Source organism: Bombus terrestris, chromosome 2 (assembly GCF_910591885.1).
Source record: "Bombus terrestris chromosome 2, iyBomTerr1.2, whole genome shotgun sequence".
Classification (NCBI taxonomy): domain Eukaryota; kingdom Metazoa; phylum Arthropoda; class Insecta; order Hymenoptera; family Apidae; genus Bombus; species Bombus terrestris.
In genome coordinates this window covers 2,691,850-2,717,061 of record NC_063270.1, presented here as the reverse complement: position 1 = coordinate 2,717,061, position 25,212 = coordinate 2,691,850, and the positions used below count along the sequence as shown (strand labels likewise).

General features: G+C 36.1%; 1 protein-coding gene across 4 annotated transcripts in view; it reads right to left on the bottom strand.

Annotated features, from left to right (window-relative positions):
• The window catches only part of LOC100651189 (lachesin), a 262,370-nt gene that overhangs the window by 27,657 nt on the left and 209,501 nt on the right, over window positions 1–25,212 (bottom strand). The window contains exon 8 of one of the 4 annotated variants that reach the window (XM_048409623.1): window positions 14,179–15,039. The exons of the other annotated variants lie outside the window; for them this stretch is intronic. Within the exon in view, the coding sequence (XP_048265580.1) occupies window positions 15,008–15,039 (32 nt within the window). The 3' untranslated portion in view covers window positions 14,179–15,007. Of the gene's footprint in view, window positions 1–14,178; window positions 15,040–25,212 lie in introns of those variants that run through there. 4 annotated transcript variants of the gene reach the window in all.

Sequence of the window (25,212 nt, the reverse complement as noted above, 5' to 3'; positions counted from 1 at the left end):
AAGTTTTTAATGACTTTAAAGGCCTGATTCCATAATATATTTTCACAAAAAACGCTTTCAAACAACGGTGCAGGATAATGTCACAACTTCAAAAAAAAAAGGGTATCAGAGTGTGAAAAGCTTTAACACAGCTCTTTCGTTTGCATTATATTGTATATAGATTTCTCATTGCCAAACTTTTTAGTTTGTCGCAAATGAATAAAGAAAAGGTTGGAGAGAAATAGATCGGTATTTTTTTCAGTATTAAACTTTCCTACAAATGTTTGAAAATGACAAGCCCATAGTTTTGTTAACAGAAAGACCTGGAAACCTTTAATTTTCTTTGTCTGAAATTCATTCCACAACAGAATTTTCTGCTTCATATCAAATTCTTTATAAGTTATTAATTTTTCGATATATCCTTTAACATAAATAACATATTCAATAATGTATTCTCGAGAAGTAACAGTTATATTGATTTTTATGAGAACTAAAATTTCGAATCGCGATATGTTCGAGTACCAGAATATTTGGATCATAAAGCTTCCAATAATAATGGAAGTTTTTTCATCGAGAAACGAAGCGAATTCGAATTCCTGTAGCGATGATAAAATATTTTTACACAAACGATATAAAATTCTATATAGAAAATATCTTTATATTCGCGCTACTACAATATTAGCGTAATACCAAATATATGTTTATGAAAATATGGTATCATTATCATTTGTGTCATTTTAAAAGACCAAATAGTAATATTATACTTGACTATTTTGTTAATAGGAAATTTTCCAAATAAATAGTAATTAATGTAGAGTTTTGAATGTACTATTTTTATGGATATAATACGAATCGTATGTATAAGTAATAGCGACACGAGTCACGCGAATTCTATCTAAATGCAATCTGTTTTTCTGTTTAATTTAGTTATAAGAATAAAAGAAGTTCTAATCGCACAAAGGTAACAGCGTGGCGGATATAACTTCATTTATAGCCGCAAGAAATTTGTCTTTATTTTTATTTTTTTCGTCTTTTCTAACGGTAATATTAATATAAGAAATATTTCAATATGCAAAATTATTAAAATCAATGCACGGAATGTTATACATGCATATATATATGCTTCGGGTAAAGATTGTGTTTTCCATGATTATGGGCAGATTATCCAATTTGAAGGGTAGCGCAGGCTCGTTTCGACGCATGGATATAAATAGGCAAGGAGAAAAATTCATTTATCATTTTTGCGAGTCGTCGACGAAAAGAAGAGGCATTAGACTGCGAGAGAACGACGAGGACGAAGAAAAGGGAAACGGGAGGCGCGGAAAGACATTGGAGGAACGAGCAACGAGTAGAAGCCGAGAGAAATAGAGTGAAGACTTCTCATTTTGTACGTGGCTGAGTGGCAGACGGAAGGAAGGAGCAGAAAAAAGACACGGAAGAAAAGGAGATGGAAAGGAGAGAAGACAGACAGAGAAATATATACAGTCGAGCAGAGACTTTTCACTTTTGATTTATCGCGCCAACTTCTATTTCTCCCGGGAGATATTAAAACCCGTTGTCCCGGCAATTTAACTTTGCCCACCTGATTGATGATTGAACCAGCCAACGCGTCCTCTTCTTTCGTTGCACTGAATTGCTCATTAGATGCAATTAATAAATCGCCTTCTTCCAAATAAATAAAACTACCTATTAGTGATTATTTGATACTTCTCTTTTTACATCCCTGCGCAATTTGCGCAGTTGTCAGTTGCTTGTTTCGCTTCATTCTATTCGATTATGAAATATGTTATCACGATGTCGATGTGAATTCTGTTACGATTTAGCTTTTAATTTGATAATCTGCAAACACAGAAAGAATCGATATCGAAAAATCCTTTCAAACATTTTTAGGAAATTAGTATTTGGTCAAATTTCACGGGGATAAAAGTAAGATAAAATGAAGAATAAGATTCGAGAAAGTCGAGGAAAGAAGGAAGAATGAAGAGGACAATTCGTGAAGTTTACACGCCACACGCGACTATTTCGAAGTTCTGGCGAGCGTTAAAATCTTAAGGCGCCTTAATTAGTATAATAGCACCATCCTTTTTCGTCGGTCCATCAGCAACTTTCCAACCATCGTTCCATTCAATTTCTTCTTCGCGTTGCTCGCAACGGATCTGGAATCTGTTCGAATATTGCCCAGTGTACTAATTCCAATTAGTGTATTTTGTCTGTAACAGAAACCCTCTGGGCCTTCCTTGTTTCACGTTCTTTTTGTAGAATGAGGAAGGAAAGGTGACCAGAATGTTTGCATGGACACGGAGAATAACGGCTCGTGTGGTAGAGTTGAATGTTACTTTATGTGTGCTAAGTGAATATAAATTGGGAATTAAATCGCGCTATAATCAGCTGAACGTCGAGAAATGTATGACGTGCTTGAGAAAGATGAAGAAAAAAGGACCTCTAAGGCTGAAAGATATGGACCCCTTTCTCTTTGCTTTTTGCATTTCTTTCTTTTGAGACGTTTGCAAGCAAATAAAGGTAATAAGAAAAAGTAGCTAACTATTATAGAAATTAAAAAGTGTACACTATTCACAGAAACACATAAACGAAATATCTAAAGACATATTTTCAACATTCGATTCCAAAATCAAGTATCGTTTTACATTTTTATCAGATTGAATTTACGTGCATTATTGTTAAAAATAAGAACTTAACGCGACCGAAAAAATGGCTATTCAATTGATAAAAAAGTAACCAGTTAAAGGACTTCCTAATATTTCAATAAGTACAATAAATATCCGGTCCAGGACGGGGAACTGTATCATCCTGGCAACTGGCGGTCGGGTCCTCTAATAAAAAGCCATACATTTATCACTTTTATCCGCGCTTTATCATACGTACCGCCATGAACTCATAAAACTGCATTATCCTTGTACGTGTGCAGGAACTCGGTTTTTATCGGCCAGGCCGATGAAATTCACCCCATTCTCTTTGTTTCCCTTATCTCTAGTCTGCCCCTTTTTCCGCTCTGCGTTGTTTACTATTACTTATCTCATATCGATAAACAAATTTCCTCGTTCATATGAATCAAATTATGCGGAGGTTTCATGAAACAACAGTTCGAATTATGGGGAAATTTTAGCTGTTTGGTAAGTTCGGTTGTCTTTTTTTTCTAAAGGAAAGCAATAAACTTTTCTATCTGAGACTTCATTCGTCATCATCTCCACATTTTATTTCAACGATTGAGTAATATCGATCAAAGTATTTTCGATGAGGAATGATTAAACGTGTAGATTGTAGTTAAGCATTACATATAACAATTTTTATGTTTCTTGATCGCAGAGGAAGTGAAACGATCGAATATCGAGTGAATAGCCTATTTCCATTCTTTCCAAAGGAACGGTATAATAAGTGGTTCTTTGAAAAATTCACCTAGTTTCCTACCTACAAACTATACAAGCTTCTATCATCAAGGAAAGTTTCCATAATTGACTTTGTTCATATTTACAATATGTAGATAATTTTCTTATTGCGTTCATTGGCGATTTTCTAATGATTTAATAATTAGATCTGACAGTATTAGCTCTCGTTCCGTGCAATTTATTATGCTTTCAGTGTGAAATTAGAGGAAAATTCCGAAACTCGAAATATCTCATAACGCAATACTAATATTTGATCTACTATAACTTGATGAAATATCTTGTGGGTCAACAATATGCTAATATTCTCATAGGAAATTTCTTATTTGAAAGTGTTTACTTAAATTTATTCCTTGTGTATTATGGTATTTCAACATATTCATAAATATAATATAAAATTTATATATGAAATTTAATTAGTACAGAATTACTCTCTAATGAGCTGTTAGATTAAAAGCGATTCGGGAATAGATTTTATGTTGAATTTCATCCATATCCGTATTTTATCCAGATGTTCTATTTACGTAGCTAAATGATATATCAATCTGAATAAATGTATCAATCGGAAAATGTTGACGATGCTCTGTTGAAACCAATTCTAAATTATACGTTTCGGAAACCAATTTTCGACCATTTAATGCAATGGCGAGAAACAATTCAGTTTAAAGTGGTCTATTTATAGAGGAGTTATTCGAAAAATTATCAATTGCATTCGTTTCGTTGTAATCCCAATATCACAGTACATCTTCAATCATCTATTGCTTTAGACATTTTTAATCTAAATGAACTATATTACACTCTAGATATATTTTATTACTATCGTGCATAATATATATATAATATAACGATATATAGTAGATAAATTGGAAATTAGAAGATTTGCAGGAAAGGTGACCATAAGCTCTATTTAATAAGCGTAGCTAAGTTGTAAGTGAATTTAGATTTCGAAACGAAAATTGAGTACGGTGATACGTAATTACTTTAGTGGTTTGGAAAGTTTGTCATCTACCAACTGATTGTTTTACTTTCCATCAATTTAATTTTCATGTTGATTCTATCTATTACCATCCAAAGTTATAATTCCATTTCAAAATGTTCAATTGACCCTAACATACAGACGAATTTTGCACTAATTTTGACTGTAATGTTTAACAAGTGTTTTACACTTGCTACTGGAGTACCGATGTTAAGCAATGGAATTTGATAATGTAAAATAACTGAAAAAAATTGCAACGTTGACGCATAATTGATTGGACGGTTATTCATTTTCTCTCACTTTGTCTACACTTGTGATCTATTCATCTATTCATCCACGTCTATTCGTTTCTATTATGAAATATCATTATTTATCCAATAACAGATATCCTCGAATCAGTTTCCACAAACTCGACCCTTTCAATCATCAGTCTGAACTATTAAACTTTGTACGGGTCTATCTCAAATTTTGCCTTCGATCAATCATCAGTAACGTTTCCACAAAATCATCAACGAACCTTCATTCTGATGAAGGTACCTACAAACTATTGGACCAGCTGATTTTCTTCCTCATCCCAATTGGGAAACATAATTCCCAGGTCCGATGATGCCGCAATAGCGGCAGGCCACGATCGTTAACCCGAGCGTGCATAGGGTGAACGAGATCGCCAGGAAATAATTTGGCCGAACGTCGTCGTCATCGAATCAGCGGCCGTGATAGGACAACCAGGAAATTGCCAGCTTCGTTACTCGCGAAATATGTAATCGAATATCTCGGAACAATGGTGGATTGTCGCTGCCTTATGGAGATGCCTTCTGTTCACGTCTGTAATTACTCGTAACGGAATTCCCTGTTGACGTATCGACGGAAGATAGCTGTTTCATTCAATTAAATGACAGTGAATACGCGATGAAAAGCAATTATATCGGCTAGCTATACCAATGAATTCGTACATCAGCGATCTAGTTACTAGTATCGCTATAAGTATTTGTAAATTCCTGATATAATTAAAATTAATAAATAAATTAATTGATGTGAAACGGAAATTACTTTTATTGCAGAGACATATTATATCTATATTATATCTTTGCGTCGCGTCGTATTTATTATGGCTACTCGAATATCTCTTGATCGTGATGCGACATCCCTCTTTGATAATTACCGACCCGCGTCCCTATTCACGTTCCTCGCGCCGCATCGATCTATTAACTTGTCACTGGTGTCTACTGAAAGGTGACAGGAAGCTGCTGCTGCATCCTGCGTGAACTAATTATTAGCAGTCGTTACGAAGATAGTGTGTACGCCGAAGATGTCGAGAATGGATAACAGGATTTGTGGTACGAATTAGATCGCCACGAAATTTGCGTCATGGCTTTGCTAATGGTGATTAGACGGAACATCTACTGAAATTGCGACGTTTGCTAAATGGGAATGGTTTTTAACGCGTTGATCGATGAAAAGACATACAAAAAGAACAAATGAGATCAAGAGATCACGTTAGGAGGCTTAATTGCAATTTACATCCTACGATCATCCCAGATGGTGGCAAATTTTATCCGCGCAAATTCCTATCACCATCAGGCGATTAAATGCGCATTCACATCGAATGACATCGGTCGAAGGGCCAAAAGCATAGATGGATGCTTAAGAGAGGCCAAAATAGTCCCGAATAGGGAGAAGGAGACGCACTAGAGAAGGTGGGGAATTAGTATGCGGCGGCTGTCGCACACCCCTCGACGATGGCGACGACGCGATGTCAACGGCTTTCTACACCTTTCGCTCGACCCTGGACCAGCCAGACTAGACCGTTAATTTTCCATCCCGTGACTCCAATCAATCTTACGGCCGTCACCGGCTCTCCCGTATGACGATGCCCTCGTCGCCTCACCTCCGGCTTTGATACGTCATCGCCTTCCACCATCCCGTTTCCCCTCATTTCCGCCGTGATTTCTGACACCGTCACAGAGAATTCGCTAAATATCCAAAGACATGTCGTTTGTCCGTAGTGACACGTCCACGGAAACGGATTTCGAATGACCATCCATTTCAACACTTTCATGCTAGTCGTTTATTGCCGGACTTTGTGACGTTTGTTACGACTCATTGGCAGTATCGGGCACACGGGAAAAAGATGAAGCAGCGAACTGACCAAATCTGGTGTGGAAGTTTGCGTTTGCGTCATCACGCATACTAGTTTTGTCGGTCGTTGACAATAAATGTTGAAAAATGATTCAGCCACTTGCATAATGGATAACATTTAAAGAATCACTCAAAATATGTTTATTTGCTTTTCTTCTCTTATCAAGTAATCATTAGTGAACAAGCTTCTCACTATTTTGTTACTTTCGAATTTTTACTTGAAACTTCATAAGTTACTGGTTTCTCGTTTCCATCTACGTTGCCGAGAAACAATTGGAAATACATTCACGTGGCTAGAAATAGTTTGTTAATTATTGTGTCGCGCCGTTAATTCTTCAGCTTAATCTGCGATCGATTCGATGGTTCGCCCAGTTCGATGACCTAACAGTACATGGCTTTTCCGTGTCTCACATTTACCTCGATAAGTCACCTACGACCTACGATCTGGATTTTCATCATGCGTTCACCGCTTTCGTTACAACGGGAACACGGCCGTAGATGAAGCGCAAAACGCATTCTGTCACGTTGTTTGCATGCGTTTGCCGAAATCCAATTATTGATATGAAAGGTTCGTACGTCGTACGAGAAATTGCTCCAACTTTTTCGCCATTTTCTGGTACAATGCGTCATCGACAATCGATAGTAATGAGTTTTAAGTACTGTTTTTTATTTTCAGATGTCTCTCCACGCGATTCTATTTCCGTTTCATTCAATTAACAATCAACGGTGAACGTTTGAAGGACGCATAGAAATGTTTATACTATCCTTTGTATGTTTATGACGACACGGTTTGCTTTCCATTTCGAATGGATTTCATTGAACACGGTACAGTTACAGAACTTTCGGGTTTAATTACCAATTCTACCATCTGACGCGTCTCATTCGTCGACGAAACAATATTTATCCGCAACATTTACTTCCGTTTTGCAGCAACCGATCTTGTGATATATGTTATGAAAATTGCAATTGTATTGGATTTTTCCTTTCAAGTTTCATTTATGAATTACACAATCGGCATGATGTAATGTTGCGTTTATTTTTCATTTCTAAATAATAATAAACAATATATAAATCCTTCTAAGAATAATAATAATAATAATAAATATAATCTAAATAATAATATAAATGACAAAATACATATATAAAGTTCGCTTAAAACCAGGCATTTGCGTAACAAGTGTGCTTTGTATAACTAAATGTTTATTTTATTAAATTATGGAAATTCCGAAAATTAATTTAGTTAATGGTAATCCGCATAATTAAGTGCTTCGAAATTTCTTCCCATTGCAATAGTGTCGTACCATATTTTGTCACTGAAAGTAGTAGTCTGTCAAAATACTTCTGGGAAATACTTCTTGCACTTATTCCTTTCAAACGCTAATCGGTCTGACCAAAGTCTGACTACTTCCACTTCTTGTTATCAGCAGACCAACAATACCATCTATCTTCTTACAAAAGTTCAATATTTCTCGCATTGGTATAATGGCATACTGTCATTTTTACGGCAGAAACAGATCCTTCGCCGCTCTTAAATGCCTCATCGTTGTTCTTCATGTAATAGGTTCGTCAGAAATAAACAAATAATAGATATTAACTTTATGTATTCTGTTCGTTGGTTGTCTTTTCGACGGTCTTTTTCTCTTTAATAAATGACAAATTAATAACATGGGTAAAACTGGCTATTATGAAATTGTTCCGAATAACCTCCCACCTTCCAGATAATTGCTATCCAATTTCGCAAGTATGCGAGGAGCGAAGGAAGGTGGAAAGAGTCTCTTCAACTTTGCCAAGTTCGCCTTGAATATCGCGGGACACGCGAAGATAATTCACGGAAAAGTCGGAAAAGAGATAACTTCGTCTCGGCGATGTCGAGAACGTACGCTATGGGTTCGTCTAATTTATCGAGTATAAGGATGGAAGACGAACGACGTAGGTTCCCTCAAGTTATTAGTCCTGCTTAACCAAAGTGATTGACACGACAAAAGTTGCCTGGTACAAATTTTTAGCTGACAATTTAGATTAGGTAGGATTTCTGACGTATACAACAAATTTATATAAAAATGTCCGGATAGAATACACGCTGAAATCACTCGAAGCTTCGCAGCGAATATTTGCGGCAATGAACAGAAAAGTAACAAAGCATCTGGAGAGAAATGGAAAGGGGAGATGCAAGACAGAAGAATGAAATTAATTCATTTGAGTGCATATAGAGTTTTCAAACCAGGTCAGAATTTTAATGAGAGAGTAAGGTAACCTGTGATTCGATCGATAATGGTTGCAAACTTTATATTAAACATTTCTTGTATTTTGTTCGCAACATTAAACTGTAATTATCATATTCATATCGTGTATCCGTATGTAACGTACGAATATATCATATTCAAAATTATCATTCGATGGATCTCTGCGTTATAAGATTTTTTATTTAATCGAAACTGTTTCCGGCGGTGAAGCCTGCTGGAAAATTCATGCTGGCTGTATGGGAAATGTAACAGGTTAATTACTAAATTAGACGTCAAGGTTTCAGATTCAAACGTCCGTAGCAGCAAGTTGTAATTTATGCTGAAATAATTACTCGTTCTGGTTACTTAACACCATGTACGCACTTGCACTCCGAGCTCACAGCGAATGTCAAGAAAGCTGTAGGTCTACAAGAAACTTTGCTCGAAAGAAATCTGTTATATTATAGAGGACAATTTTTTAGCGAGAGATATAAAAACAGAAAGAAAAATGTAATCTCTTCAAAAAATGAATATTTTCTTTAAAGAATAACATTCGAATTATATAAAATCAAAGTATATTTTGTATTACTCTTTAACTTTTGTACAATGCAGGAAATACTTCACTTTTTAACGTGTTGAATTTCGCTATTTTGTTAAAAAAGTTTACGTTAAAATAAAACAGCCATCAACTAATTTCACTCGATCACTAAACCGTTCCAATACAACAAAATTACCAAAATTACCGTAGCGAATACTTGCGTAAAGACGAAAGGCAGACGTTTGCGATTTACGAAATTACAAAACAGCCGTTAAGAGCTATTACGGAGACAACCGGGGAATCGATGCTCATGGTCGGCGTGCAACGAAACGTGCACAAGCAACGGCGTAATTTTAAGAATTGCTGCTACAAAGGGCGATCGAGACGAGCAAAGGCGAATAAATTTCTTTGTCTCACCATGCGAAAAGGAGAAAGGTCGTAAGTTAACGCACGAAGAAGAACAACACGAGTCGAGCGATCGTTTGAACTCATTCGAAACAACAATTACGAAAGCTACCATGGCACAATATCCGCCGCTGTCTAGACATGTCGTTGTTGTTCAGTTGTCGTCTTTCCGTACAATTTTGCCATACGTTGATGTACCGATAAGTCGCCAATGACATAGCACAATAATGTTTTTAGCATTATGTACAGATTAATAAAGCGCAACTATTATAAGACAATTATTATGCTGCAATTGGAATTTTGATGCGAGGCATTTTAAAGAATTTTATAGATATGCACCTTTTATAGAGCTGCATCTCGACAACTTTGTCGGTGAATACATTTGACGAGTATGCAGTGTGACTCGCAAACAGAAAAAGACAGAAAGGGAGAACACACTAGGGAATAGAACAATGAGAGACTAATTTGGGGAAATGAATTCCTGCATGGATTGAAGTTGGAGAACACGAGATCTTTGACGGTAGTAAATGGGAGAACCACGAATGCACAGTTCGTAGAAATGTTATTCCGATTTTGAGCAAGTTTGCGCAATGAATTTGGATTCATAATTTTTGTGACGTTACAGAAGACTCGACATGTTGAGGAAACAGCGGCTGGTTGTTAAACTTCGGATACGCCTCGGGTTGAATCATGGCTCGCGTACCTCTTTCGTTCCAGCTTCCTCCGCGCGCATGTTAAAGAGGAAGCGTTGCTTGTTTTGACATCTCCTTTTATCATTTACGATGTCTCAGGGAAGTTATTGTTTTTGCTGGAAATTTTGATTTGGTTCAGCTAAATTCTCTCGCGTAATCGAACTATTGTACTATTATTAGTACAATTTTATAAATTATAAATAAGTTATAAGTTACCAGAATAATTAAGCTCCATATAATGGAAAGAAGTTTAGTAATAAAATAAAGAAACTTACACAAATACATTTGATGATACACGATTCGAAGTACAGAATAAATTTAAAATAATCCTTTTTCATATAGTAAAAAAGAGATCCTTAATTCGTTGCAATTGTTGCTCAAAAGCGTAATTTTATTATCGAGTTTGTTTTGACTCTGTCGTCCTCAAACCGCCTTCATTTCGATACTACTCTTTTCAACCGTGACTTCATGTTTTATCAAATACGGAGAACCGCAAACAACGAAACAGGTTTATGTTTCAAATCTTATTGAGAGACCGTTTCCTTTTGTCCTCGAGTTTTTTAATGTAACGTTTACATAATAAATGAATCTCAACACGAGAAAAATTCCTACTTTGCTGTTTTCATACTTATGACTGTGAATGATGTTTAATGTTTAATGGCATTTAGAATTCATTCTTTTTTAATTTTTTCGTTTTAACTTTGAATGCTATCGATACAAATCTATAAGCGAACAATTGAAAGACTCTTGTATAATTACATATATATACATATATATAATCAAGGTATATTAATTTTTTTCTTCTCACGTATAACAAGAGACGAGTGATTGAATCCAGGGAACGAAAAGGACTCGTAGATCTTTGGATCCAAGGATTTTAAAGACAATGAAACGGGAAAGGGGAACGAGGTGAGAAAATTAATTACGTTCTAGAAAGTTGCGTAATTGCATCGATCGCCCCTGCAGAAACTTGTTTCGCTCAATCTTCACGCGTCGACTTTTTAGCACTTTTCCTATTCTATTCTTTGTTTCAATAGTTCGTGATATCATAATGTAGAACCATTTTCCGATAATTAAAAAAATAATAAAATTTCGTGTCTGCATGTTACTCTTTGTATTAATAGTAGATTTGCCTTATACATCATAAATGTAGCCCAAAATCATTGTCCAAAATCTTAAATAAGAATATAAAGATCTGTACGACAGTTTGCCAATATAATCTTTTCTCGAAATATTTGAGTTGAAGTCGCAATAATACGACGAATGTGAAAATTCGATAATGAAAGGAAAGAACTGCGAGGTCAAGATAGATTGGTTAAAGGAAAAAAAGGTTCGGAAAGGTCGTGGCTGGACCAATTGGCACTGAGCTACTCGAAAAATGGAAATATGTCTGTACGTTCGGTAATACGATTAAAGAGGGTGCAGGAGCAGTCCCGTTAAAAGGAAGATCCTCACAGGGAGAGAGGAGAAAATATTTCCATAAAATCCTTTGCGACGACGCTTTCGAAGAAACGACAATAGAGCTTTCGATCCAATAGATCCGACGAAATTTGATCCGTTTTTATTTACTCATCCCAAATCATAAGATGACTCAAGTTTCGTTTTTAATAAAAATGGAACCGAAATTATAATTTTTCGTTAGTTTAACTAACAATCGTATCGCATAGCTTTATCGATAGAAATATTTGCCAATGCACCTATTTTTCTTCGTGTGAAATGTAATATACCTGAAAGAATAAATCTGACCATACGTTGAATATACGAATAATAACCTTACGCTTTATTATTTATAACTTTCGAGAAGACAAAGATTTTTATAGGGAACGGGAAAGGAATCGAAATTGGTGTCTGAATAAAATATCAAAAGCATTCGATAAAATCTTTATCTCCATTCATTAAAACTCATTATTGCTATATCCACTCTAATTAAAACTTGCCTTCCTCACGCTTCGGAAACTTTTTTCTTATCGTCCTTTATCTGCGCATTTTCTCGAATCAAAATTCAGTTTAAGTGATTTCTTCGTGTGATAACTGGTTCTCAGTATGTCTTCAGATAATTCTTCAGATAATAACCGCTGATCGAAATTTTTTTATATTCTCCATAACTTTACAAAGACAATTTCATTTGTAAACTCTCTTCTTGATTTACATAAAATTCTTCAGTTTATCGTATATACGCACGAACACTAATGTACTAATGTAAATTATATGTTACTATAACATTTCGCCTTAAAGACAAATAAGCTCTCGTGATTACAAAAATAGGAGCAGGTCTCATTTACAATTAAACAAAACACAAGAACGTGGCACGACGAGGAAGGAAGCAATGAACGGTGCGTGCGCACGTGGCGTACAAAAATCTTCTCTCCCTCTCGGCCAAAGCATCGAGCAGCTCATTAAAGCCAGAAGAGCTGGAGCTATCCGGTCTAATTAAAAGCCACTCAAACACGGGAGCTGATCAACCGCGACGTTTATTGGTGCGAGCGCTCAATCACGAAGGGGGTCGTCGGACGTCGACGACGACGGGTGAGATCGAGTCGTTTCTGGCACGCAACCACGTCTCTTTCTCGATGTCCCAGGAGACTTCTTCGACCTCATTCTATTCCCTCTGGTGTCTTTCCTACCATTAACAATCGGAGACGATGCTAGCTGGTGCGAATGAAGGGCAAGGTACATCAACGATTACCAAGATTAAAGATAGAAAGATACGAAAAGAGAGAAGAAGTAGAAAAAACAAAAAAGCAGCGTGAGAAGGTGAGATCGAAGGAGAACGATAGTAAAGAGAAGTATGAAAGATAAAAGAAGAAAGAGATACAAAGAAAGAAGAGAGAGAAGAAAACATAAGAACGGAAAAGCGTAGAGTCGCTTGTATAATTCATGGGTCCACTCTGAGTGGTTGCTGGTCCATGGGTCCAACCACGTTTCAGACAGTGCCCCCTGGCCCCGCTGGTTTCCAACAGTTCGACCTGTAACCCCGCAGCATCTCAATGCTGACCGACCGGCAGATTAGCCCCAGGAAATTGCCAAACTTCTCGTCTCTCCGGTAGGAAAGTCGATTCTAAAAGTCGTTCCTCAAGCGGCCAGTAACCCCCGCAGACTTTCAGTTCGAATTCCTCAGGGCAGCTTACGATAGGACACCGGAAACTGTTTCTTAAATTAATGCGTCCCGAAACGATCCCCCTTCTTCCGTTTTCCTTTTTCATCCCGCTTTGGCCATTGTTTTATCCCGTACCCCTTTCTTTCCTTTTATCTGTATTGCTTTTTGTTGTCTTCTTTATTAAGTGATTTTCCATGATGCGAAGCGGTAGAGATTACTTGCGATTTATCGCATAATTTTGATGTTGCGTTGTTTCATTGGTTTCTTGGTGCTTTTTGTTCTCGCGTCGCTTTTCTCTTCGACGTTTGAATTCGAGACGATGCGATAGTCTAGTGGATTTACGGACCACGTACGTTTCGGTGCTGCTTTATCGGCTGTACCGATGCACAGGCTTCGGTGGTTGTAAATCGAAATCGCTTTCTGGAACGGCTGCTCCGGCAATACATCGAGTCTCTTCGGGTTTTGTTTGGATTGATCTTTATCGAGCCGGTCAGACGAGTGTATTCCTTTTGTCATCTTGTTTATTCTAACCTATCAGACTTGTACTTTTATGATAGCATTTTTTTTCTTACAGCTTGACAAGGTCTAGGTTAACAAGGTCTATTAAATCAGTCAGAGTTTCACTTCTCAAACAAATCTATACAACTTTAAACGTTTTATTTCGTTCGATTTTTAAACGAACTGTACTTGATAGAGCAAATCAGTTAACAATGATGGGTAAAATTGCTCTAACAGAAAATATGCGGTTAATTATCGAATAGCATAATAAATAACATAATCACGATCATAATAATCTACCTTTAATTAATTCATCGCTTAATAATTATGTACTTGCGGCGTTGTTTAATATTAATGAAACCAAAACTCCATCGCGAATAGTAAACTACCAATCGTGAATATTAATGAATTTATAGTATTACACAAGCAGATAAATTAGCACAATGTGAATTCGACAAAAATACAATAAATCTATCGAAGATATTATATCAGGATCTTGTTAACGTAAATTTTATATCGTAATATTGACAAATGAAATATGAATTATATTCTTCACTTGATAAAAATATTTATTCGTCTTTCGCAAAATTCATATCTCCGCCTTCACGTTGGTATTAAACATTTCGAATATATATAATTAGGTATTTAACGAAAAAGAGAAGAAAGGACAATTAAAAAATCAATAATTACGGCGTAAAGTTTTTACGGTATCCTTCCATGGAGCACGCCTTAATCCAACATTTTTACACGAAGCTGCGGCAGAAAATACATCAACGATGTTCACGTATTTTGCGGTGGCGCAACAACGCTGCCGCGAGAACGAGATATTTAACGAATTTACTTTCCACGGTACTAACGAAGCAACGTCCGTGGGCCGCAATTAATTCAACCGCGAGGAAGCGTGGACCTATTTAAAAAAATAGTCGGTCTAATTTGCACGCTAAAGAGACAAAAATCGGCGAAAGAAAAGTACAGGTGCACCCGGTCCTTCGTCGTCTTTAATCTTCCCTTCAAAAATATATTCCCGTATGCTCTACGAATATCCCATATTTCAGGATAATTAAAATTTCCAAACTGTCCATGTTCCCTGTCCTGTAATAATTCGTTGTTCCGGTGAATATGAAAAATGCTTAAAAAAAGGAAAAAAAGGAAAAGGGAGATAAAGGAAGAAGGAAATGCATCCTGCAATGGGAAACCGGAAAATTAAAAATTCAATCGTGAGTTCGAGGACGGGAAATTGTTCTTCTTTTTCTATACGTTATGCACACGGCCATATTCGTCCCCGCGGGTGATTGATTGAAAAAAGAAAAGAAATCCATAAATGGAGGATGAAAAATTCATCAAGCAGGCGCCCGAATTAAAATTTTCAAATAAGGCTTTGACCAGTTCGAAAGGAAAGTTTACCGAAAACTCCATGATTACATTATGTCAAAAAATTGAGAAGCTAACTGGATGTACCAATTTCGTTACTGGTTTTCGAGTTTCGTGGATACTTTTTTTTGTTTTATTTAAGCTTTTTATACGTACAGTACTCTGCGAGCTTAAAATTTTGAAGTATAAATCTCAGATAAGAAGATTAAATTATTTCCAAAGACAAGACAGTACTGTGTCATGTATCATTGCGCAATATTCCTAAAGACAAAAAGTATAATCGAATCAATTTATTAATTTCGGGGAAAGTTAGAGAATATCTCAAAAGATTGACCCGATGTTTGGCTAAATGCAAAGCCGCGAGTCTTAAACGAAGCAATATCTTTCCTAATTAATGGGAAACTGGTCTCTGTAAACGATTCCCCTCGAAAACCTTGAAACTCTTCGATCACCGAATAGGAAGGGTACGAAAGCGAGTAATTAATTTGCCGCGTAATCTCCCTTATTATTCTTAATTGATTCATTTGCGAGGAAGCGGAAGCTCTACATGGCAAAAAGAGTAGAAGCGTGAGCAAGGGGGATGAAAAATACTCATGCAGTGATTCTAACGAAAGAGGAACGAATTAAAAAGTATAGACGAGTTCGTCGGTGGAAGGGTACAACGATGATACAGTGTCGAGTTCATGAGAAGCTCTCGTTATTACGAGCTTCTCCCTTCTCCGATCTTTAATTACGTCGCGACGTCGAATCGCAGTTCCCAAGAGGTTACGCATTCGAAAGCAGAACGCTTGACAATATTTTAGCTAAATTAAAAAGCCGTTTATGCATCCTCTATCCCCGTCACTTTTCTTTCGGTGATCTTCTTGGTGGCGTTCCAACCCCTTTGTGTCGCGGCTGTCGGTCTCAGATTGCCGTACTCGTCGACCACCAGAGAATGGAAGAACTTCGTATCTGTCTTCCGGAAGAAAGCAATAGTGACATTAAATTACGGCGTCTTCTCTCCAGTGACAATAAGAGAGAACTTTCCACGGGACCTTCGCTGATATTGCTCGAAGGGTAATCGCGCTATTACCACTCAATTGAATAAGTTTTGCGATGCTCTCGTGTATGCAAAATCATCGCGTATATTGCGCGTTTTGTCGATTAAATCTCGACTTAGTTCTTTTTAGTTCTTCGTAACTGGTTGGTAATTTACGCATAGTATTTTTTATATGTTTATTGCATGTAATTTACATGTATATCGTGAACATGTGCTACGTGTTATACCATATTTATTTCCGTTTTTCACACAGATGTAACACCTACATCGCTTCCTGGAACAACTTGGAGCAACATTTTCATGTGAGAGTTATTCCTCTTACAGTTGCTTCGATTGCATTTATAACGTGTTTATGAAATGCTATCTGCCATCATACAATTCACTTCCTAATATTTCCAAAAATATTCTTCTTATTTTTTTTATTGGTATAGAACTTTTCCACGAAGGATATTTGAGCAACCATAAAACGAATGCATTATATGTCGCCAGGTCGATAAAATTCATAAATAATGACAATGGTCAACGTGTACATCTTCGATACGAATGTTCGCTAATTATCTTGTCTAATGCGTCTAATCTATCACTTTTTGTTGCGTTATAAAATGAAATAATTTCTGATTCGTAACAACTTTCTAGTTCAGAAAAGTTGAGATCATTATGTAATGTGGAAAGAAGAACGACAAATTTTCTGGATTTAGAAATATGTGATACAAATGTAAGATTCTGTGCAAATACAAATTTAGATGAATACTGCTGCGTTGAATACATGCAAGTAAATTATTTTAGTAAATCTTTTCTATTTTTACGCACTGTACCAAGAAGACAATTTTTTTTTGTAACAATTCTTCTGTTAGAGTAATATCCGTGAAGAAATCGTCGTTTGCAATTGGTCAGCTGCTGATTGTTTCCAGAAATCGGACAACTGTCTTACAATGCGTTGTCCTTGATTCTTTTCTGCAGAACTTTTGTTTGCTTTTTATCACTTTCTCCTAAACATCTAAGTTGCACAAATGTTTTCGCATTACACAATCTCCATAATTCAACTAGGCATGTACACTTTGAATGGACATCTTTCATAGAAGTTTACTAATTGTTTATCAATCGTACCGACATTTGTTGCGTCACACAAGTCACGACAACTTGCCACAAAAATGTCTGTTATGGCTCTAAGCGGTGCTAACTTGTCCGTAACTTTCTTTTCTTTCCGAATATTCATATTATCAAAACGCATAAAGCGTACAATTTCTCTGAACCGATCTCGTGACACTGCAGCCGTGTAAATTTGACATAAAAATGACTTCATAAATGATGCGAATTTTCTCCAAATTTCTCGAATCTAACTATAGTTAATAAAACTCTAGAAAATGTATTGATTTCAATGCGATCTATAGGTTTCCATTTCTTATTTGATGTCGTACTATAAACTTCTATTTTCTAATTTATGTATTTGACAATTATATCAATAATTTCATCATTGATAAAAAGATGGAAGCATTCTTCTATCGATGTAATATTACCCTTTTGGTAGTTAAATCACTATTACGCGATGTAATTTGCATTTAATTTTTGATTTTGGGAGCAATATATTTCCATGTGCGTCTAGTTACAATTCGATCTCTTACATTAATTTTCATCATTTCAATTTGTTCGTCAAAATCGTTGATTTTATAGAAAACACATCGTTTTGTATGTCTTGTAACTCAGCCTCAACATTGCTACAGCATGATGTAGTACTTTCATCGGGTGATAACTGTATATCAAAATCATCTTCATTTGTAAGACTATCGAAAGCACAGCTTTGATTCTCTGGCTGTCCTGTTTCTTCAATTATCGCGAATGCTTCTTTTCACATTGAGCTCTTTAAAATATCTTCTTTTTTTTTGTCGATAGTTCAATAAATATTAATGGACGTACACAAATTTGTTTCCTCTCTGAAGATAAAGTCTTCTTATTGTAAATTGTCGAAGAGTAAAATATGGAGAAAAAAAGAAGCTCGTATATTTCTCAGATTACAAATCCGATACGCATTATTTACAATATGGGTGAAAATCTATGCGGCTTTGGTGGCTGACGATTAATGCCTATTTACAATTTTTAGGAGATAAATTTACATTACCTTTTTTTCATCATTATGTGAATTCCAGCCACGAAATTTATATTTTCCGCATAAATAACAAACGAGAAACAGCGCCCGAGTGCGAATACGATTTTCTTAAATAATTTATCGAATCAAAATTTACAGATCAAGTTAAAAGTTTGGAAATTAGTGGTGCAAGTTTTGAGCAAGCGAGAAGCCAGAACAAATTCTTACACGTCCGCAGAGACGTGTCGAAATTGTTGTCTTCGTCAGTGAGGTTGTTTGACAAGTTAACGAAAGACCGTGATCAATTCGTAATTAAAGCCGCGAACAGCACGGAGCGTTCGATATCGCTGCGTAAAAGAGCCTTCGGGGAAGCTGTTTGCCTGCGTATCACGATAAAGAATTCATTAGCGGGACCCTCGGACCGAAATGAAAATCTCAGAGAAATTTCCGCTAAATTTTTAAACGCCCGGTAACCGTTTCGTGTTTTTCTTCAATTAATCGAGACCGGCCGCGCGAGGCTTACCGAATAATTGATCGCGACGTATTAACTGTACGTTGAACGATTTTCCTCTCTTAAACGAATTTTTTTCTTCCTGCAGATTTTCTCGTTTTCCGTTTTCTCTTCTTTTTCTTGTATTCCTCTTTTCCTTTTCTCCTCTTTGCCTTTAGTAGTTGGGATAGATGCATTAAGTAGATAGCGGTCCTGCTCTTTCTTTTTTTGTTTCTAATAAAATCTTGTGGTTGTCAAGTGATCAATAGCTTTGTCTGCTACGAAACGTACTCTCTATCCGAATTATAATTTTTGTAATTTCTTTTTATAAATTTATGTAGTATCGGGGCCAAAAGGCCTAAGGTATCGGCCGAACCGTAAACAAAGTACCGTTCATCATCAATGTACCGTTGGGTCTTTTTAAGTGGACAGTTTTCGTGGAAAGGACCTGCGTGACCTTGACCACGGGCGTTTTGGGATACCTGTTCCGAAGAACGGGAAAAAGGCAAAGAGACGTTAGAGAGAGTGTTAGTTGAGATGCCGGAGAGGACGGATGCAAAAGGTGTGCAGAGTGTGCAGAGTGTGCAGAGTGTGAGTTGAGAGGCGAGAGCGAGCGAGTGTGGAAGCGGAAGAGTATGAATTGGGAAGTCGAAAGCCGCCTGTGAGAATAGGACGTACAACAGCATTGTAATCATTTCGTTGCTTCGAATATCATTTATTAAATCAAAACATCATTACTTGTCCTTTCCTCTAAGACCCATTTAGACCCATTCTACATTTATAATATATAATATATAATATATAATATATATTATATATATTATAAATGTAGAATCTAAATGGGTCTTAGAGGAAAGGACAAGTAATATATAATAATACAATACAATATAATAATAATACTAATAATAATAATAATAAAATATATATAATATAATAATAATATAATAATACAATAATACAAGTAATAATAATATATAATATATAATATATATATTATATATATTATAAATGTATAATATATATATTATAATATATTATATATTAATATATAATATATATTATAATATTATATATGTATATAGTGTTTGACGCAGAAATAATTTGAGCAGATATTTGTGGAAATACTTTACCGGAATTACCGCATAAAATTAATGTTACCCGTTCTCTTGTCACAGGATTGGATGTTAATCAACTAGATGATTGGGAGCGGGAAGTTTTCTCAAAGTTTGTCTCGGAATGACAACTCAAGCGACCAATTCCACAGGCACCGAGTAGCATTCCGTTTACACAGAAAGTAGTTTAACGTGAAAATTATGATGGACAGATTACTAGCTGAAATGAAATTAGCTCTCCAACCCCTTAGGCGAATTAAGAAATCGTTGGAAGAACGATGATCTTCGCGATTGTTTTATCCTGAAACCGGTAGTAGGAATTGTTTGACTATTTCAATCATCTTAATAGCTCGAGGATTAATGAACAAGGTATTTCCGTAGAATTTTTGTTTGAAATGTGAAACATTATAGCGATGGTTGAGGTGAACGGCCTGTATAAATCACGTTATTCGAGCGGAGAAACGACGATGGTTGTTCGAACTCATAGCAGTATTCAAATTTGTGAATAAATATTGAACCTGATCCTGCTGTTAGGTATCGACAGATTATATTACAAAATGGAGTTTCTTGCGGAACCAAACTGTTATACCTTGCAGATTATATTACAAAATAATGTTCATTTACATTCATTGGAATAATTATTAGAGAATTATGATTTCACTACATGACATTAAATTTCTTCCAAGAGTTTAGGATATTTTAATATGTTTTATATAGCACGTATAATATAATATATTATACAGTAATACAAGTATTTTGAGGAATATAAACAAACATAAAAAGGTAACTTTTTTTTTTATTCACACGTATCTAGAACCCGATAAAATAAGGAAAAATTAACGAATTTTACGGTAGTTTAGAACATTAATTTTTCATCCTAATATAACACCAATTAATACACGATCTATACGGCGTACGGCGATGCAATACACGTTCTACGATAGCGTGTCAAGATTAGCATAATTAATACGGGTAATTAATAGTTACTATGCCTATCAGATACATCTATAATGGTGTTCGTTGCAGAAATACATCAAACGAAATACTTCTTGACGATGAATATTGATTTCGATTCGATACGCCATTTGATATTTACCTTACTCGAAATAATAGCCGATAACTAGAACGATACGTATTCCTGTACCAGTAGTAATACTGCTATATTAAGGTATTGTATTATTTTCAAATACCAATATAAAGTATTTAGCAAGTGCTTTGCATTTTCAAAACAAACACCGATAACAATTTTTTATCATTTTTCGCGACGAAACCTTTTTCGTCCTCGTGCATCATGATGATGCACGGGCAAAAATTTTTCGCGAATATTTTATCAGTGTTGTAATTTGCTTTTATAATTTACTAAAGAAACGGCTAATTTGACGTTGGGTAAATAGGTGCGGTGCAAAAAATGTTAATAGTCGGAACGTTGGTCGAAGAGGAAGATTTAATGTCACATGTGAGATTAAAACTGCAAATATACGTAATATATGTTAAAACAAGCAGCTGCCTGAAATATAAAAAACAAATTTGAGCCATTGCTAATCAAAGTTACGAAACTTTTTTTATCACAAATAAAAATTCACAAATATTTCTTCCTCACAAATCTGAAAGAATTGCAAGATTCAAAACTCAAAGTTAATTTCTCTGATTTCTCAAATACGACACTCAGCCATGCATAATTGATTAAAAAGTTGTTCTTAACAGAAATGAAAATATTCGCATTTAAAGTCTGGAAACCATTCGAAAACTACCTACCAAGTAGAGCCTCTGCCTTCTTCTTCGAACAAATAGACGCGTCGGAAGTTTCGCGAGTTGGAGGAATTAAAAAATTCAGAGTTAACGCCTGGACTAATCTCAGAGACATTTCAAGGCCGAAGCGTAGCTTTATGCAATTAATAAGAAGGTGAGATGGTTGGTGATAAGGCAGGGAATGGAATCAACGCTATAAATGCCTATGGGAAGGCTGTCTAACGACCGACAATTAAATCCCCGTCTCAGTCGGAGGCCAAAGAGGAAGAAGCGTTGCATTATGTATACGAAGCTTGGAGTTTGAAGGGAAAGCAGACGGTGCGGTACGGCGGTGAGAACGAAGTCGAAGGAAAAGAGAAAGAGAAAACACGAAAGAAGAAAGAGGAAGAAGAAGCCGACAGCCGAATGAATACGATATTGTTGCTATCCGCAACACGGCCGCAAGTTTTGTTCGTTGCAGCAGCCTGCAACGGCCCTCCCTTCCTTCGTCCTTCCTCCACTATGCTTCCTCCACCCTCACAAATAGCAGTTTGACTCGACTATGGAATAAATTAGCCGAGCTCCGGCTTTTCCTGCGAACGATGGAAAAGGAGAAATTGCGCGTCAGAAAAAGTGAGAGATCGCAGCTCGTAGGAAGGGATGTGAACTCAAGAGAAAGGAACGGGGGAGGGGATGGGGTGGCACGGATGGGATGGTTGCTTATCAAGAAACAGGGGTACTTTGTCCCTTAGGCGGTCCTTAATAATAAATTCATATCTCTACGACCTCCTGCTCTTCGTTCGTCTTCTCCTCCGCTACGTCTCTCCTGGTGTTCACCCCATACAGTATCCCCACCAAAGGCAAATCCTGCAACCAGAATTTCACCCTTGGCTACAGTAGTAGCAAACTCTCCCTCTCAGTTAGATTACAAATCTCTTTTTTATGCCGCTTAATAAAACTCGTCTGACATATCTCTGACTTCTACCACTTAATTTCGGCCCCCTTTGTCCATCGAGCCGATCTTTTTTCCCTTCGTTCTTTCCTCCTTTTTTGCATTTCCTTCTTTCTTTCTCTTCGTTGATTTCCTCTACTTTCTATCGCTTTTCCTTCCTTCGTTTCCTTCCATTTTACAGTCTTTTTCCTTAGATGTATTTACCATCGTACGTGTCAGTGTTGTTCCTACGTCTGTCTTCATTCTACTCGTTTGAAACCTCGACCTGTCCTCGTTCAACGTTAGCGGGGAAACGAGCACCCCTTTTGGGACTCCCATGGGTTCCGGCAAGGTTATTTTACTCCCTCTACCACAAACGGAATGAATTCGAATTCCTTTCGAGTCTCGGTATCTCTTTGTGGCCGATGTTTCGAGGAGGCAGATCGATCTCCTCGCGAAGGACAAGACCGCGGAAAATAGACGAAAGGTCTTGTCGGAGTAGTAAAGTACGAAAAGATATTATTGTTTCCGTTATCATTCTTCCCTTTCTTCTCTATTTGTGATTTTCAATGAAAAATTTAATAAATTTTATAAATATATATTTTATATGTACTAACTTGGAATTTTTTAACGAATGGAAATTTGTTATAGTAATCCGACACGTCAATTACAATTTCATCGTAAGAATGACGTTGCGGATAGTGTCTATTAAAGAATTGGTAATATGGATATTAATATTTTTTAAGACGACGACTTTTAAACGACGTTGTCGTTTCCTAAGCATTATACTTTGCATATAATCGCCACTGAAAGAGAGGATAATGCAAAGGGAAAACAATAAAAGGCGAAATTGAACTTTATTGCATGAAAAGATACTCCGAATTATAAGCGTGAGACGGAACCAAATGAAAACACGACAGAATAATCAAGGGAAGAATTTAGACAACTAAGTCTGAATAATTACGAACAGGTTGGTGCGGTGTTTGCCAACCCAAAGGAATAATACCTTTATACCCCTTTGTTTCGTGAAAGCGGCCAATTAGTAAGTAATATTCGTATCCAGGGGGCAAAAACTCTCTGAGCTATTGTGTGACTTTTAAAAATCTCGCCAATTAGAAAGCAATTTCCAGGAACACGCTGAGAATTTCTCTCTGGTATATACCGACGCTATATTTACGCTTGTTTTATTTCCTCCTCCTTTCGCTCTTTTCTTCCTTTTCTTTTTATCTAGCAAAGTTATTTTTGCGTATGCATTCACACTCCACTCGGACGAAATTAAGGTTTCGCTACAAACGTATCTCTTATTCTCTTTTTTTTTCAAGATTTTATTTTGATTACCTCTGCTTTATATAGCTGTCAAATTACGCTCTCAGAAACCTGTGCAACTTAGCTGCGCATCCGATGTTTAATATTCGACATTAAAACTTTACTTGAACTTTCACTTTAAAGTACATCGCCCGTCTAATATCACAACGTCTGAACGGCATGAAACTCAATATCGACATATTCACATTATTTATTACATGTATTTTAATAGAAGTGCGTTCACTTAACGACAACAGCACAGTATCCACGCTTCTCCTTATCGATAGTAACATGGATATTTTGCTAGTCATGCGACGATCGTATGCCATTTGTATGCTGCTCGCACGTTGACAACTGAGAATTCACTGCTGATATCGCGTTGGTGACGAATAGGATGGATCAAACAAAATTGATAAAACAAAACGTAAAAAAAATAATTCAGATTCGACATCAGCAATTTTAATGCTCAGCAATATCTCCTACAAGGAAAAAAAGAAGAAATAGTGATTTAGATGAAATATATACATTTTTTTAAGTATAACAGCAACTGTAAAAAAGAAGCTATCATCCCGAATTAGAGCAATAACAAGGAAACAAATTGTTTTAACAGTATCACACATTGAATTAGGAGAGATAGATAAACACCGAGTAGAAAAAGATAAAGAAAGTAATATTTCTATTTTAAAATCTATAAAATTTGTAGACTACAAATAAAATTTTATAGTCTTGCATTTACCTTGAATATACTGTCAGTTTTTCAATGGGTGTTATTGCTTCTCTAAATTTTGTATTTCGTTGGTGTATAAAATTTTCTACGCTTTTTAAAAATATCTGATATCGGGTAGTTGACATTCAAAAGTACTGATGGAACTTTTGTCCATCTCTAATTAACTTTTTTATATAGTATATGAAATTTACCTTCGTCTTTTCTTAATTTCAAACTTTTCTACTAACTTCCGTTTTCTCCCATCTTCTTGCTTATCAAGTAACAATGCTATTATAGTCAATTCTTTAATTGTAAATTTCGAGATTTTTATTCATGTGGAGAATATTGGCAATATGGACTCACGCGCTGCCGATACGTGGATTGTTGTATTAGTACTGTACCGTTAAATGGACGATACTTGGGAATATGTCGATGTTGGTCTAACACCTGTCAGGCGTTGTGCTGTCAGATGGTCTAACTTAATTCTTTCGGTGATCGGA